At 38.9% G+C, this 17172-nt stretch overlaps 1 protein-coding gene across 11 annotated transcripts in view; it reads left to right on the top strand.

Moving 5' to 3' along the window:
• Positions 1-17172, top strand: part of ARMC9 (armadillo repeat containing 9) — a 93726-nt gene that overhangs the window by 43635 nt on the left and 32919 nt on the right. For 9 of the 11 annotated variants that reach the window (XR_009819550.1, XR_009819556.1, XR_009819551.1 and 6 more), the window contains 5 exons: positions 624-682; positions 6838-6942; positions 7598-7713; positions 11944-12068; positions 15432-15564. Coding sequence is in view for 3 of the 11 variants with exons in the window: in XM_062006102.1 (XP_061862086.1) it covers positions 624-682; positions 6838-6942; positions 7598-7713; positions 11944-12068; positions 15432-15564 (538 nt within the window). In the remaining 8 variants the exon portion in view is untranslated. Of the gene's footprint in view, positions 1-623; positions 683-6837; positions 6943-7597; positions 7718-11943; positions 12069-15431; positions 15565-16108; positions 16200-17172 lie in introns of those variants that run through there. The other 2 variants (XR_009819555.1, XM_062006103.1) reach the window with 2 other exon arrangements.

Raw genomic sequence — 17172 nt, 5'->3', positions numbered from 1 at the left:
TTTATGGTCCTAGCTTGTAAAAGAACACATAAAGTATTTAAGCACTGTATTGCTACTGTGCAATATTTGTTTATCGAGGTTATAGAATTGCCCCTTTTCTACCTTTAAATGGTATATTTAACAGGTTTTGTTTGAATGGTGAGTAAAAGTTGAGTGTACAGATTGCCAGTATAAACCTGGCTGCTTTTTTCTAAGGAAATGGGTCTATCCAAAATTTACAGTAAGTATTCTACATGAATACTGTCTTTTGTGTATAAAAGCAGTATAATATCAAAGTGTTTGTAGGGAGAAATGAAGTATTTAATTGAAAATTAATTGAAAAATAGACAAACTTGCATGTGTACACACTTTCATTCAAGTCTTGTTGGTAAATACACTGAGACAACATAGTGGCATTTATGAGACAAGAACTATTCCAGAGTGTTTCTGACATTTTCCCAAATGTGAATTGATTTTAGAGATTTCAAGAATACTTTGTTGGAGCAAATAATTCCAGTAGTTGTCCTGAAAAGAATAAGATGTCTGTATGAGAAGCAATCTTACTGTTGAAAATAGGAACAATAACTAGAGATTCTGTTCAGTTGCACAGGTACTCTTATACCATTTTTTTTGCTTCTTTCCAGAAGAACCATTAAATGACAGTGTTGTGTCTGATGATGAAGAGGAAGAAGAGGATGATGAGGTAAGTTTAAAGACTTTCAGGCACCTTTTAGAAAAATCCTAAACCTTTTAGACATAAGATATTTTTTGTCAATAAGCCAGACTTCTGAGGTTTGGGAGTGGTGGTTTTTTTTGTTTGGTTTGGTTTTTTTACTTTTATTTAATTACCAGGGTGTATTAAGAAGAAAATTTGATCTGTTTCCATTAGCTTATCTTCATTTGAAGTCCTACTCATTTTATTTTGGCAAATCACCACCTCTGTGATAAATAAAGGATTATAGCTTGAAATAAGAGATGAGGAGTTACTGTAGCAGCAGCAATCTTGCTCTCAAGCAAACCCATTTCAACAGTTAAAAATAAAAGAAGCAAATGAACCAGTGAGTTGCCAGAAGAGTTTATAAACAGGTTGTTACTTTTTTTTTAAGATATCATGACCTGTTCAGGGTGTTACTTCTTTTGCTGTTCAGAAGCTTTAAAATATATTTAATACATGGGCTGTATGTAATGAAGGAAAACATCCTGTAAATCCTGTAAAAAGGGAAAACAAAACAAAAAGATAAAGTAATTGTGAGAAGTTATAAACTGCAAAGTAGCAAGTATAAACTGGTTAGCTATGTATTTCTAGCTCTGCTAATGCATTTTATACCAATGCTTCAGTGTTTTTGTGTATCTCTCTGCATAGAATAATGGGATCCCAGATGTAAACAACACAGCATATTTGATCATGTAAATTAGCAAGTAAAACAAGGTGTAAATGATGCAAATGTCAAACCTGATCTGCACTGGGGATGTTCATTGCTACATTGCCGTAAGTGCACAGAGATGAGGGGTTGAAAATATCTACTGTGTAGATACTTACAAGGGAGTTTTATCTGAAAGAAGCCTTCCACATACCACTTTTATTGAAAAGTCTTGCATGAGAAATCTAAAAGAACTGCTACAGCAGATGTTTTTGGAATAGTGTTTCAATGTATTTAGATGGGTGTGTATGTGGACATACATTTATGTCATGTATCTGCCCTGAAGCCGTCAGGAACATTGAGAGTTAGTCAACATTCTTCTATTAGAAGTATTCCTGAAGGATGTACTTACTGAAAACTGAGTTTTTAGAAAAAAAAAAAGTTTTTGTCGTGAACCAACAGAGTAAAACACATAAAACTTAGCAAATCAGTTGTGTCCACATTCTGCTAGCAAATGAATGCAAATGCTAGTGAACAGAGGCAACCACACGACAGTGTGAAACTTGCCTTGTTGCTGCAGAGTAGTTGAGTGCATTTTAGAGTGCACATTGAGCCTTTTATGTTTTATAAGCAGAGAAAAATTTAAGTGTGCTGCTTGTAAAAGGTGTGATGTGCACTCAGCTGCCACAAAGCACAGCACCATGCAGGATCCAGCCTTTGCAGGGCAGTGTCCAGGGAAATTTTGCACTGGTTGCACACATGATTTCTGTCATTTCTGTGTTATGGCACAATAGGTGGGGAACACATGAACTGATTGCCTTTGTGACTTTGCCTAAATTTAGAATTATGTGGAAATCCTAAGTTTAGAGCTACAAGGAAGTTTTATTTAACAAATGGCTCTCCATCTTTTGCTCCAAGGGGATATAGTCAACTGGTTCTTTTCTAATAGGATTATTGTTACTGTTTCACCTTCTGCAGTCATAAAGTAATCTGTCCATTCCTTCCACTCAAAATCAATGCTTGATGTGCAAGATGGGCTTTCTGGGGATTAATCATAACTTCACTTTGTTTAATATGCTTCTTAACACCCTTTAACTGGGTTCCAAGGCTTTGAGTGTCTTAGGTCTATCATGAGAATCCAAGGTGGTGATATTTTGGCTTGAACTCTAGTATACATTTTTGAAGGATATTTCCTATTGGCAAAGCACTGAGATAAGGAACACCTTCATGCAAGGTGTAGCATTGAATTGCATGTTAGTGTTGTACACTTTCAGTACTTCCCCTGCTCTTTGGAATGAAAAGAAGGTGAATTTTCCTATTCAGTCCATACTCCCTCAACAAGTTGCTGCTGCCCACAGTTCCAGCCAAGGCTCTAGTTCACATCATTTTGAAATGCATCTTTACAACTGAACCATCACGTGATGAAGCTGGATTTCTATCACTCCTTATTTGACTCAAAATAACAGTGGGATTCTGAAATGGAGAACTCTCTGATTCCAGTTTTTCATTAGCTTTGACATCATATTAAGTCTGATTAAGCCAATTTTAAAACTGTTTCTAGTGTTATATTAATTGTGGCACATTCTAAGTTCTTATTGTTGATGGGGAACTGTAATTGTGTTCTGCTGCAAGGAGACCTGGTTTCTTAGCCTCTCAGTGTAGAAAATACAGTATATGAACAGCGTGGCAGCAAAATGCTGCGCAAATGCGTAACGTTACTTCATTAAATAAGCAAAGATTTGTTGACTCACTGCCGCAATACTTGGAGCTGGTTTGTATTCTGGAAATGCTGTGAGCTGTTGTTCTTTGATGGGGTTCTGTGATAACATTTGTTGTTGTGATCCGGCAACAGAAAGTTTTGGAAAACTTTATCAGAAGTCTTGCGTTTACGTAACTTCTTAAAACTGCTGCAGGCTGACTGTACCTCAAAATACCTCCATATATTGACAAGTTAATGACATGCATTCAGACCACTTACTGATATTATAGCTTGTTGCTGATCTCACTATCACTACTGATTGATACCTTCACAACTTAGGAAACAACAAAAGCACTTTTATGCAGGCTCAGTGCAAGTTTTGCCCCAGCTTTTATTGTTTCCAGGAGCACGCAAAGATTTCCTGTGCTGTTACTATTACCTTTCATGCTTTTTTTTTGCTTTTATATGTGTTTAATTTTGAATTGTTGAATTCTGTCTTGGCTTGGAGCAGCCCTTGTGGTAATGACTACTTTCTCCTAACCACCGCTGCCAAGATGTGGTTCAGCCCATTGGAGGGTAATTCTGTTCTTTCAAAGGGCGTCATGCACTCCCAAATTTAAGATTCTATAATTTGTGACATTGGAGCATGGAAACTCAGTTTTTAAAAGTCTGTGTGTACACTGTTATTCAGAAATAAATTGGCTTTTGGATGTGTCTGCCAAGCTTTAAATTATTAGCGTAGAGGTTGGGATGCACTGGCTTCTGGAGTACACAGCCACCTTCGTTGTGTTAGCCATCTGGGGGGTGTTGACATCCACAGTCTATATTTTCTGCTGCTTAGTATCCTCTCAACTGTTCTGTTAAACACTAACTTAATTTATCCTTGATCTTTACATTTGCTTTTTATTTTACCTGAACTATCTTTAAAAGCTGTTTGTGAAAGTGTGTGATATTATAGCTCTAATTCAGAAGTTTCATTACAAACTTGAGCTACACTGGATAATTGTGCAGTGGCAGTTTATCATATGCTCTCTGATTCCACATCACTCAGCACCTGGCAATAAAACCAGTAAGCTGCAGTGTGAAAGTACACTTCAGCTAGATAGTACATCAAAAGAAAGAGCTTAATCACAGGCCTAATCATGGGACTTCAGGCTGTTACATTAAAGGACTTTGCTGGTAACGTCAGCTGCAGGCTGTGAGCGATGGTGAACAGGGCACCAATTGTGTTACTTCAGTGGGGGAATGTTGGCACCTCTGTCAAAACTCTTTTGCTATAAGAGGAGACAGGGAAGGGACATGTTCAGGATCAGTTACCTGGTATGTTAAATAATGTCAGGGAGCAAGGTTGGCAGGGAGAGATACATCCCAGAAATGAGCAACTGCCATTCTCTGTCTGACAAAATGTGCCAACCTGAATATTGGAAAAGGCAGAATATGGGGAAACCAGAGCAAGCTGTGAGAAGTGAAATACAACAGGGTGATGTTCTGACTGTAATGTGTAACACTCTATTTCGGCACAGTGTAGGCAATCTTCTATAAAGCATCCTTGAAGAAAACTGCTGGTTTTTGATGCTGGATTAACATACCATGTGAAAAAACATTTCCACCATACTATTTAAAAAGCTCAACTTTTAAATTTTAGAGTATATTTTGAAGTTTGGAGTGTGAGGCTTCTTTTTGTTGTTTGATACAGATGATTGTTGCCTGGTCTACAAGTGTTTATCTATATTTTTCCATTATCTGGGTTATTTTTCACAACTACCCAACTTCCCAGGTAATTAGGAGCTGATTGTAATTTATTTTGCCTTGGAGATAAAGGCAGATTGAACATTTTCCTGAGGTCATACACAGCCTTATCTTTTATGACTGAGCATCTAGAGAATACATCTTTAGGAGGATGAAGAGGATTAAGAATCTGGTATCTTCAAAGCACTTACAGGATAATTAGGTTTTTTTATTAAACCATACATGGACAAATACATTGTGGAAAAATTTTGCTCTAAACCTTAGAACATTGTGTGGCTTGTTGGCCACATTTCTATAACTGCCTCAGTAGTTCACACACAGGCATCTAATATCTCTTAAGCACTGGAAGCACCAGCACAAAGCTGTTGGATGTGACCTGTGGGAGGCTTGTGCCCTTTCAGAGATGCAGCAGAAGACACGATGGTGCTGTGAGCTCCTAAACTGAGCCCCTTCTGCCTCTATTTTTATTTCTGCATGACATCTGTGAATAAGAAGGTGATGAGCAAGGAGAATAATTAAATCAAAACAAAAAGTAGGGGGTTTAAGATGTTTGGTACAGAGGTCATTGAACTTGAAAAGAGGCAAGCCTGTAGAGCTCTGAGGAACCTACTGTGTTTGAGTGATGGTTGTCTCTTTATTTTGCACCAAAGTCTGGAATCGGTTAGCCATTTCCATTGTAGGAAATACCTTCCCTTTACACATCCAATGTTTTTTTCCTCAAGCATCATCTCATTAGTATTATGATATACCTCATTAGAATGATTAATTTACTTTTTCTGACACTCACTGTCACAACGTGTCTCAAAAGCAAAGAACATTTCCTTCATCTGGGGTGGGTCTCATTTAGGATATCTTGTGCAGCAGAGAATTGTTTTCCATAGCAAAACACAAGCATAAATACTACCTTGTTCTTGTGTTGCTAGTTTTGCTTTGCTGGAAGAGTCCCTCAGACTTCAAAATTTCCTGGCTTATAGATCTGTAGAAGCTGCAGAACTTCCATGAAAAATGAATCACCCGTAGTTTTACTAGAAATAGGCACAGGAGAGCGCATTCTTGGTACTTTTCACTTGAGAAGTTGATTACATTTAGGTTTTGTGGAATAAACTCGACAGAGGAGTGTTGATTTATTCTATTATATTTGTATTCTAAAGAACTAATTGTATGAATTGTGTACCAGCCCCATATTGTCAGCTTTTAAGCTCCCTTGCAAACCTGAGCAGCTGCTGCTGCTGCTACGTATTGCTCTAAGAACAGCTACTGTTGGACACCTGTGGTCTCACCTTTCAGAAAGCATTGCTTGAGGAGGGATTTGAATGCCCAGCAATAAGGATATTTTTTATCTTGAATGATTAAAAAATATGCATCTGTTTTCTGAAAATGAGTAATAAAATGTTTGGGCTTTTTTTACCTTCTTGAGGAATAAATAGCAACAGATTACTATTGCTACCTTGTCATGTATTGCCACCTTGACATAGCCCTGTGCTGAATCTGCATATGAGTTTTATGTTCAGTAAAGACTTTTAGTATTAAGTGTATTAAGGTACACTTTATTTTTTACTGCTAATTGTTATAGTCTAACTTAAATTTATGCTTTTATTACTGTCAGAAGATACTGTTAGACAAGATCCAGCCGAGTTAGGGACGGAACATTGCATCTCTTCAGACTAGCATGTGGTGTTCTACAAAGATACTAATAACAGACATTCTTCCTGATCCTTTATTACATCAAGCAAGGAATAATTATTTGGGGTGGGAAATCTGAAGGAGAACAACTTTTGAAATGCATGCTGTACTGCTTGGCACAGCATTTGTGGAAGAAGGGGAGGTATTTTTCTTTCTCTCAGGATTCTTTAGTTTCTGGTTATATCAAAAGGTTAGGTGAGTTTGTCTTTAGCTGTTAGTTTTTTTGGCAGAAAATGTTTGTGTGACACTTACATGTCATTATCTGGACAGTACATATCATCCAAGTGACTACTGAAGTGAGAACTAAATTGGAAATGAAAGCTCTTTGTGACCTGTGCTCAAGTAACACATGTGTTGCTGTTGCAGGAGGACCATGACACCATGGAGGCTGATCTGGACAAAGATGAGATTTTGCAGCCTCAATTAGGAGAACTTGCAGGAGAGAAGCTGCTAACAACTGAGTACTTGGGAGTGAGTACCACTCACTTAGGATCTTGAGACAAATTAATTTGTTGGATTGTTTCGTTTCCTTAGTTTTACCACTTTCTAAAATCTTCAATTTGTTGCTTGAAGAACCAGGTTCTACCTTCACAGCAGTCCAACTCTTTCACAGCCTCTGTTATTTGCTGTTCTTTAGAAGAAGTAGAGTAAGTTTGAGAAAGGTAGCTACCCTTTCACAGGAGGTGGTCAGGATGTGGTTTAGTTAATAAGCTAAAGGCAACCTTAGGGTTCTAGAGCCACATTAGTGACTCTGTGGGCACACAAAGCAAAGTGCAAGCAAGTTAATACTGGAACATTCTGCTGCTCTGATGGTATTTGGGAAAAAAAAACAAAACCAAAACCAAAACAAATTGAAGTTAACTGTTCTGGCAGGTGTTATGCCAAGTCAAGTATTGTATGTCTTACCTCAAGCAGCCAAAACCCATTAAGTAAAGAAGTGTAAAGCTTGCATGAATGCTATTTAGTGTGCTGAAATTTAATCTGAGATAAATGTCACTGTATACCTTTTAGATGCTGAATAGAGTCCATAGGTCTATCAATGATGATGATAACATGTTATGGAACTGCCTACAGTGATTCCAGGGGATTTTATCTATTATCAATTTCTTTGTTTCCTGCATATCAGATAATGACTCATACTCCAAAAACCAAGAAGAAGCTGTTTCCTGGTGTCCATCAGAGTATAGATGAGCCCCTCAAGAGACCTGTGACGCCAGGTTATCACAGAACTGTGTACCTAATGTAAGTGTGAACCACATGAGACAAGGTTGGAATTTTTTACTCATTTAAAAACCGAAACAACAACAACAAAACCCCAACGACGCCTCATAAATAAACCTTCCCTACCTAAAAGTTCATTGCCATTCTCATTCCTTAAAGATCATACTTATTTTTTAAAAAAGGGAGTATATTGTGGGCAGAGAAGGTTCATTGGCTGAGGTCTCATACTTGGAATGCTTCAATAAGTGTTTATCGATCAGTTTGATTTCAATTTGCATTATATCCTCCATGTACATAGTCCTTTCGTCTTCTCATAATCTATGGGTAAGCTGCATGGAGTGTCTAAAATGCCTGGGCTCTTCCACTTTGTAAGCAAGAAAATGTATTGCTCTGGGGAGATTTGATACCCAGCCATAATGGGATGGATTACAAAGAAAATGGGAAAGACAAAAATCTTGGTTTGTTGGATTTATTGCATTGGAACCAATACATTTTCCAGCAGGAGGATCTGCAACATCTTGCTCTCGGTATGATTTGGGTCAGGGCTAGAAGGCAGCATTACAAATGTAATAAAGAAATCTTACAGTACAGAGCTCCTTGAATATACATTTCCTTCTGTATATCTTGATCTTTTAATTTCTGAGATAACACTTGTCCTTTTCACTGTCCTGATGAGGAAGTAAAATACCAATGAGATCTCCAATTTAAATGATTTTTTCTTTTTTACTTTCAGTGGCATACAGTTTGGGATTTGATCAAATCCAGGCAGCAGCAGTTAATCATGAGGATTTCATGTTTTCATTTCTGCAGATACTTAAGCTGAGAGACTACAAGTCACTGTGACAAAGTATAGATAAGAGTACTCAAAAGTCACAGTACTGGTATAGCTAAATATATTAAAATGAGTGAGTAACCTGAAATACAGCAGTATAGTGAAGTTTTAGAGGTAGTTCTTACAAGAACACACCAGTGCTGAAGTCTGAAGATTGTCCCATATCATCCCTCCTGCCACTCTTTGCTTTCATGTTGATTAAAATACATTTCTTCCCAATTTCAGTGTAGAAGATCCATGCAGAAAATGGTGATGACTGATTTAAGCTGTAGTTACACAGGTGTAGTTGAATCTGATTGAAGTCTACTGTTTGGGATAGGGAGTGATTGCAGCTTTACCTTGCCTATGTTTATTCCCTCCCCACAATGTCTGTGCTGGCATTAGCATCCACACAAGCAGATGATCTGACTGGGAGCTCTCCTCCCATCCAACTACGTCTTTTTAGCAGCTGTACCATTCATATGAGAATATATTGATTATGTTACCAGGGCTTTAGAATGGACAAGTGAACACACCAGATCTGGGCATGGAAGAAGCCCTGGAAGACATTTCTGTTTTGGTTTGTGTTTTTAAAATCAAGATAAATGAAACACACATTTCCAAACCAGAAAAAGAAGCTTTAGCCATCCCAAGGAAGAGTTTGTATTTCACAGTCTTGATTTTTCTTCTGATTTCTAGACTGAAAAAAAAGGGCAGGCATTTGTTTGAGGATGGTGCCTACTTCTGCCTGGTATAGCCTAAATGTGGATGTGGAGTTTTTACTTTGTGTCCTTTCTCAAAGTGGTCAACTTTTTCACCATCATCATGTCCACAGCTTTTGTGAGCTCTCTCCTCATATATTAAATGTGTGTGTGTGCAATAAGAAAACAGCAACTAATCAATAGAAACTCATATAAATAGCATAAGGGTTATCTAATGATTTTCCTTCACTCCTACAAAAGAACTGCAGGCCTTAAAAATTTAAACTGGCTAGTACATGAATAAATATACACTAATAAATATACAATCACAGAATCACAGAGTGGTAGGGGTTGGAAGGGACCTCTAGAGATCATCCAGTCCAACCCTCTTTACTGTGGGATCAGTGTCACTGAGTCCATACTTTCCCTGTGTAGTGTTTTGCCCATGGTGGACTCAGAGACCTGGACTGATTCTGTGGAATCAGCTGTAAGATTCTACTGTTAGAGTAGTCTTACAGCCTGTATTTCAGGAATAAATGTTACTTACCACTGGAGTATCTAAGCATTGCATTCCTGCTTTATAAGTGGAGAGAAAAATAAACTCATTAAAATGAAGTGACTTTCCTATGGGAAGTCAGAAAAATTGTGGCAAACCCAGGGAAGTGATGGTTTGGGCTTTTTTTCTGGCACCATGGAGTGCACTGCAGTTTCTGCATCAGAAATAGTATCTAGAAGTGCTCATGTGCCTCTCTACCACCATCTCCCCAAGCAGCGTGGTTATTTAACAGTATCCTGGGATAAGGGGTGATATTGGTCCTGTATTTTTCAAAGCCTGAATGTCCTTACAAATTACTTTGCAGCTCTTTCCTCTGCAAGATGGCTTCAGGTCACTGATGGATACAAATTAAAAACACCTTTCTACCATACTGGTTCTGGTGGCTTTAGGTCTAAGAGGAGTGTTAGTTTGAAGATGTGAAGCAGTTTTTATAGGTGGCACCACAGTGCAAACCAAGAGAGGAAAAATGTAAGCAACAGAAATCTAACATGGGAAAAACATGGGAAAATTTATTTTGCTTCTGCTCTGGGCAAGTGGTAGAATTAATCTGAGTGTTAGATGCTTTTAAGGAAGGAGCATGAAACATCACCCTGAATGACAAGTTTGTGTTTGATATCTAATTTATGTGCAAGAAAACTGCAGTAAATAAACAAAGATATTCTTGAACTAGATGTTACAACAGAAAAGGACAAGCTTTGATAGCTTTTATGCTGCTCTAATTTTAGTGTGAATTCATTTACTGAAATTAGGAAGTACTCTCTTAGGAAGCCTTGCAAGAGGAGACAATAAAAGCTACTAAATCTGAACTGCTTTAGTTTGAAAACAGTATCTCAACTGGATGTATTTTGTATTCAAAATAATTCCTGTGGCTTATATTTGTATCAGATGAAATGACATGAAATATGTCAGGCTTTATAAGCTTATGTGCAGCCTGTGTACCTGGGGACGACGCAGGACAGTTGATCTGAATGATCTGAAGTTTTGGATTCAGTCCAGCAATTGAGCGACATTAAAAATTTGAGTAAATGCTTGCATTCAGAAGTGGAGTAAATATAACTTGTTTGAAGTTCTTTGTGTGAGGCTTGATGTGTAACATATTCCATTTTAAAAACACCATGAAAGAGGAAGCGGTTGATGGAGATACTATAACGTATCTCTTTGAGTTGTTGGTCCATACCTCCAAAGCTGAGGTTGGGGGGTGGATTTCTAGTCCTGAATAGAAGTATTCACACAGAAAATTAGTGCCAAGTAGCCACTGCACATGTAACAGCTATTCCATGCTAATTTTTCTATGACTTCCCAGTGCACACAAGGCTCTAGTTACTTCAGATGAATTGTCATGGGATCTCTATAAGGACAAGCTCTTGCTGTATGGAGCTGAGGGAGCCAGGAAATACTGAAAAGCTGCCTTTTGGTTTTTTCCCCTCTTTAAAGACTCACTGACTGAGATCACTCAAGAGGGACTGAACTACTTAATATTCTGCTAGCTGTTTCCTTAGAAACTGATGTAGCTGTGAAATGTGGAATCATTAACTGCCTCTTTGGACTGCATCCTTTCTGACTAGAAATACAGAGTAGTTGTCTTAACTTGACACTGGACAAGGAAACTTTCTGTGTCTGTCAACTTCTTTTCACACTCCTCTCGCTTCCACTGTGTCTTACTGCCTATTACTAAGCAATCTTGTCCCTGTGTCCTTCAGCTATTTCAGTTTCTCATTGATCCACCTCACTTCAGAAATCAACAGTTGCACTTACCTACTTTGTTTCAAGTCTATATTGCATTTGTAAAGTGAAATCCTTGTAATATTCAGGAGCAAATCTTAAGTCCCCGAAAAAGCTAAGCACTGAAGACCTCTCAGGCACACGGCTACAATCTTTTCCTTTAAGTGTCCTGCTGGTATTTTGGATGTTCAGACTGCAAGGAGTTATAGTTTCCTTTCCTCATCTCTTTTATTGCAGTATGAAAAATGTTAATTTCAAATACATCTTAGCATCAGCTGGTTTGGGGAAGCCACACTCATGCAGTTAAATTACGTCCTTAGCTCTAATTTGCAATATGGCACATAAAATAATGTCAATATCTTCTATGTCATTCCAGGCAATTAGAAGATATTAGAAGTTACTCTCTTTACACTTTATATTCTGCAATCATTTACCACCCTGCATTCTCCTTTCTCTTTCAGGCCAGAAAACAATCCCAGTCCTTGTCACGACAGGGATGAGAAGCTGCACTCTCCACCGAGTGGTCATCCTCCCATTTGTGGTGGGAGCAGGTCCAGCAGTTCTCACCTCTGCATTTCCCCTCCATGTAAGGATATGCTGGGAATGCTGTTGTTAACTGTTGCAGGGGCAGGCATTTGGGGCTTAGCTTGTGTGTTGCAGATTGCTAGAGTGTTTTAAATGTTGCCTTGGAACTGGCCCTCTGTTTGCTGGGGTGCTGCAAGACCTTGGGTCACATGGTTGGATTTTGGCTCAGGCTGAATGAATGGCTACAGAAAGTAATGTGTGATCAGCAGCCACCAATGGGCTCACTTGCCTCGCTCCATCTTGCCCCTTGTGGATCATACCCAGGGCTTCCGCCGTTCGAAGTCCACTGTCTTTTACTGCACGACGTCCTCTGGCTGGGGAAAAGAGCTGTAGCCCAGAGACAGTCCACTTCCCAACAGGCAAAGCTCCTCACTTGATCAAATATACCCTTGTTTGGATCTAAATGAATCATTGTCTGCTGGCACCTGCAGGCTCTGTTGGCTAGACCCTTATGTTAAAGTTGAAGGCAGCTGCAGTTATCTACTTAGATTTGCAACTACATTCAAACCATAAAAGGTTGTGGAGGATGGGAAGCCCCATGCTGTATAGCTACATTGTGGGTGATGCTGCTAAAGATTCTGTCCTTGCAACTTAAACTGAAATGAATGCAAACTCAGCTGGACCTGAGAACTCAGAAACATGTGATGAAATTTAAAAGGTTATAGGCTTCTGAAGTACTTTATTTTTGAACTTCTGATATCTACAGGATCAGGGAACTTTGAATGTGGGAGTTTCAGCCTTTTTCAAAGATTCATTAACATTTCCAATTAGGATTTTAAGGCAAAATGTTCTGCAGCCTTAGATAAAGGATCTTGCAGTGTATCCGGTACAGAATTATTAATAAGTTCAGACAAAGCATGCCTGTACTTTGCTGAAAAATATGCTTTGAAGCAGTAAAGGAATAGCATACTTTTTACTCTCTCTCCTATTTTTTCAAATTTCCTAGAGGAAATGAAAAGGATTCTGAGAAAAGTAACCAAGGTCTTGCAGACAGGAATTTGCTTGCATAATGCCTAGAGCTGATAAATAGAACATGCTGAATGAGAGCCGTATGATGGGAGCGGATGAAGCTCTTGTTCAAGATGGGCACTTGGGTTCTTGCTGTCGTGTAGCAATGAGAGCTGCTGTCCTTGAGCCTTACTTTGAGCAGGAGCACCTTGAGTATAGCAGATTAGCTGGTCAGGGGCAGCAACTCAGAACAGCAGAGGTTGTAAATTAACCAACAGCACATTGGCTTGACAGTTTTCCTATAGAGAAGCAAAAGAAAACCCTGAGTTTTACATATGTATGCTTCATAAAGGAAATTAAGCCAAGCAGGTATCAGAGGTAGAGTGGTTTAGAGTGGAATTGGACACAATCTCTAAGGTATTATGTAGCTTCCAGGAGCCCAGCATGCCTTCTGAATCACATTTTGATAATACCTTGCCACTGAAAGGCACTTGCTCACCTCTTGTTGCTTTCTCTGTGCTGCTGATGCTGCCTGACAGTTTGCTCGTAAAGACTTGTGGGGAGGCTTAAACAAGAAGCCAGAGTAACTCAGCCAGCAAAGTAAATGTTGTTCAGTTTTGGTGGAGAATATTGATTTAAAACCTTCATGTTGAAGAAATTCCTGCCAACTCTGTTGTTTCATATTGTCTGTGCTTGTAGCCTCTCTCTAAAACAGATTGTTAGCCATTTTAAGTCAAAATTATATGCAGGTAGGTTCCAATAAGACTACTAAATTACACTCTTTTCTTGTAGAAAAATCTTGGAAGTCAGAATATTCTGTGTATTATAAGTTCATATGTATTATACATGTAAAAAGACAAATAATTTATATGTGTGACAGAGACAATTCTTCCTAGCACTAATCCAGGCTATAAAACAACACTGAGCCACTTGAAGGTTTGCTTCAGGTTTTTTCAGATAGCTAGTGAAATGGATGCTTGTCTGTCTTACCTTTTGGGATGTAGAAATGAGGAGTAGGAGAAGAGAGAGTCTGCACTACTAGATCCCCTGGTTGTTCATGTCAGTGTATTCACTCTGTATAATGATAATTGCACTGGGTCTTTGGGCAGGCCCTGCTTTCAAAAAGGCAATGAGTTTTGTAGGTTTTAAATTGCAAAGGCTTTAATTTAAGGCAGTAGAAAATATGCCCTTTCTCTTCCAGTGCCTTCTAAGGTACAGCAGGGAACACTACAGAACACAAAGGTGTACAAATAAATGTACTTTTTTCTAGAGACTCTTACCATGCCCTGACAAACAACTTTGCTGTGAAATAACTATGCAGTTTATAGAGTTCTGGTCTTGGTCTAATGGTCATTATGTAGTACCAGGAATCTGCTCCCTTCAGAATATGTTTTCCAGCATCACATGAGTACTTAAGAGATTCAGAGTTTCATGCAGTCAAGTCATGAAACAAATAGTAAGAGTCCAAGAGTGAAAAACTAGTTAGAATGAAAGCTTGCTGTGAACAGTTACCATCATCAAGGTCATATCTCAGGGAAGCTAAGTTTAGCCTCAAGAAATCTTGATCCTCTTTTGTTTTCTAAAAATGAGAGCAATTAATGTGCTCCACACCTGGATATATTCAGTTGTTCTTGAGTCAGTCTGATTTTGTCTGGATCCATCCTCCCTTTTTATCACTTTGGTAAAGAATTGGCCAATCTGGCTCTTTTTTCTATTTTGTCTCCTGTGAGCAGAAAATTTGTGGACTAAAGATGAACACTGGTCATCATAGTACACTTATTATGCTGAATGTCAGACAGAACATGCACTGGGCAGTCAAATCCTTGTTTGAAAGCAAAGTGATCTGTGTCTGTATCAGCATGTGAGAGCAAATCGGGATGGCAACGTGTCTTGAGCATGGGAGGAATGGAGCTAGAGATTTTCCCTAAACTCTTGCTGAACTTGCACCTCTCAGTAGCAAAACGACTGTTCTTCCCTTCTGCATCAGTGCAAGGCAGAAAGTGAGGTACATTGAACAAATGTAATAGACCTGATGTCTATAGAAGTGTGAAACCCTGGGTTCTGTCCACAGTGGCTGCCTGTTACTGTGGTCAACTGCAAGTTGCTGCATTCCTGTGGCTTTAATGAGCTATCAGTCATTAGCTGATACATGTTAATTGATGGTCTGCGTGCTCCCAGCCCATTGCAGTATTGTTGCTTTGAAAATGATCCCAGCCTGTTTTCCTTTCCAACTGCAAAGGGCTGCAAGTGTGCAGACTTGCAGCTGGCTTAGTTTGGTTGATGAGCTCTGCCACACTAACTTGGTAGCCATTACCTCAAGGTTTCCTTCATACAGCAGGAACTGTGACTTGATTGTGTTTCTAGTCAAAGTGTAAAGAGACAACTCCTCACTGAGCTTTGTTTTCTTTTTAAATAGCACTTGAAATGAAGTCATCTGAAGTCTTCTCACCAGGCCATAGAATGGACCGAAGCATCACAGACAGTGACAACATCTTGTGTTCCCAATCTACTGACTTCACCCAGGACAGAGTAAACGGGCAATCACATAGGTATGATTGATCCAGAAGGAGTATCTGAAGGTGCAAGAGGCATCTGAGGAGACTTAACCAGCTAATTCCGTGCTGCTGTAAAGACAATCTGTGAAGTCATTTGATGTATGATGTAGTCTGAGACAGCTGTGGTGCGCTTGCCAAACAAAATACCCTTAGCTGTGCCAGAGGCAGCTGTTCAGTTTTGAACCATCTGGTCCAGAATGAGAGAAATCTCAAGTAAGACATTATTAATGAACTTCACATGTACACACAACACAGTCTTCTGCAAATAAAACTTCATTGTTGCTTCCTTAGGTGACTCTACCCTTAAGTAATGAAAAATCATATATTAATAAAGAAATAGACAGGACTGTGGGAGCAGGACAGGAATTAACTTGCAGAATGAAGAAAAAATACAAGCATTTAAGTTAATTCAGTCTTTAAACATGCTGAGTTGCTATCACCTGCTGAGCAGAGTCCCAGATTTATCCACTAGTTGGGTACAGCAAGGGGGGCAATATTATGAGCTCTTCCAACAATGGGTTTCCACTCTTCCTTGAAGCTTCCTAGAAATTTCTGACAAAAGAAAATGAAAGATCTTGCTCCTCTCCTCCCGTTCACACCTTGAGCCTTCTGTGAAGTCTTTGTCATATGTGAGTACTGTGATGTTATATCTTGGATGAGAACTAGGAATTCATTAGCAATTGGGCCAAGGTTTACTGAAGTTTTTCAGGGCCTACATGTGTCCTTCAGACATTAACAGCTTTTTCCTATAGCTAATTTGATTGGGCCAAGTTTTAAACAGTGAGTGTGGAGAAATTTTAAAAGCAAGTACATTCCAGAAGTAAAACACAGAATGGGTGGAGATGTTTTAAAAGAAAGGTTTTACTAGCTCTTTAAGGATCTGACTTCTCAGAAGTGCTGAGATATTTGTGTCAGTTAAAGCTCTAGCACTACTGAAAACTGGTCTCTGCTTAGAGTTTTATTTCCTTCTGGCTTACAGATGTCTGTGGGTTTGGGGGAGGGTGGGGGTTTGGTGTGGGTTTGGGGTTTGGTTGGTTGGGTTTTTTCCTTGTTTCTATGGTAAGATCTGAGAAATTATATACTGTCAACAAATTATCACTGGTTAGCAGCTGAAGTGCTCAGTAGTCCTACCCTTATCCCAGTTTTGATCTGTTGCCTGTCCTAACAGTAGGTAAGTGCATACTACAAATACAAACATACCTTGACAATTTTATGGCCAAATTGCTTGCTTTATGATGGAGAGAGAGATTATTTTTCAGGCTTTGGCTTGCAAGAGCAATCCAAATTGGCAGCATCTTATCCCCCACCTTGCTGAAAGGCTTTGTTCCCTACAGTTGTAGTCTATTATTAAAAAGATGTGTCCCTAGTAATCCTTATTTTTAGATCATGACTGTATGTCTGAATCTCAGTAATAGATCTCTAGGTAATAGCTAATCTCTAACTGAAGGCACAGGTGCAGTATCCTGCAGAAGCAGATAATATCATTTTCTTGTGTGCTTCTTTAGCATGCATACACCAATTTGTATTTACAGCTGCTGCCTAGAGTTACGGATATGGGAGTGTAGCCATTCACAGTCCAAGCTAACACAGGGTTTCCTGTGT

Source organism: Colius striatus, chromosome 12 (assembly GCF_028858725.1).
Source record: "Colius striatus isolate bColStr4 chromosome 12, bColStr4.1.hap1, whole genome shotgun sequence".
Classification (NCBI taxonomy): domain Eukaryota; kingdom Metazoa; phylum Chordata; class Aves; order Coliiformes; family Coliidae; genus Colius; species Colius striatus.
The sequence above is the reverse complement of the archived record's forward strand: the minus strand, read 5'-3'. Positions and strand labels throughout refer to the sequence as shown.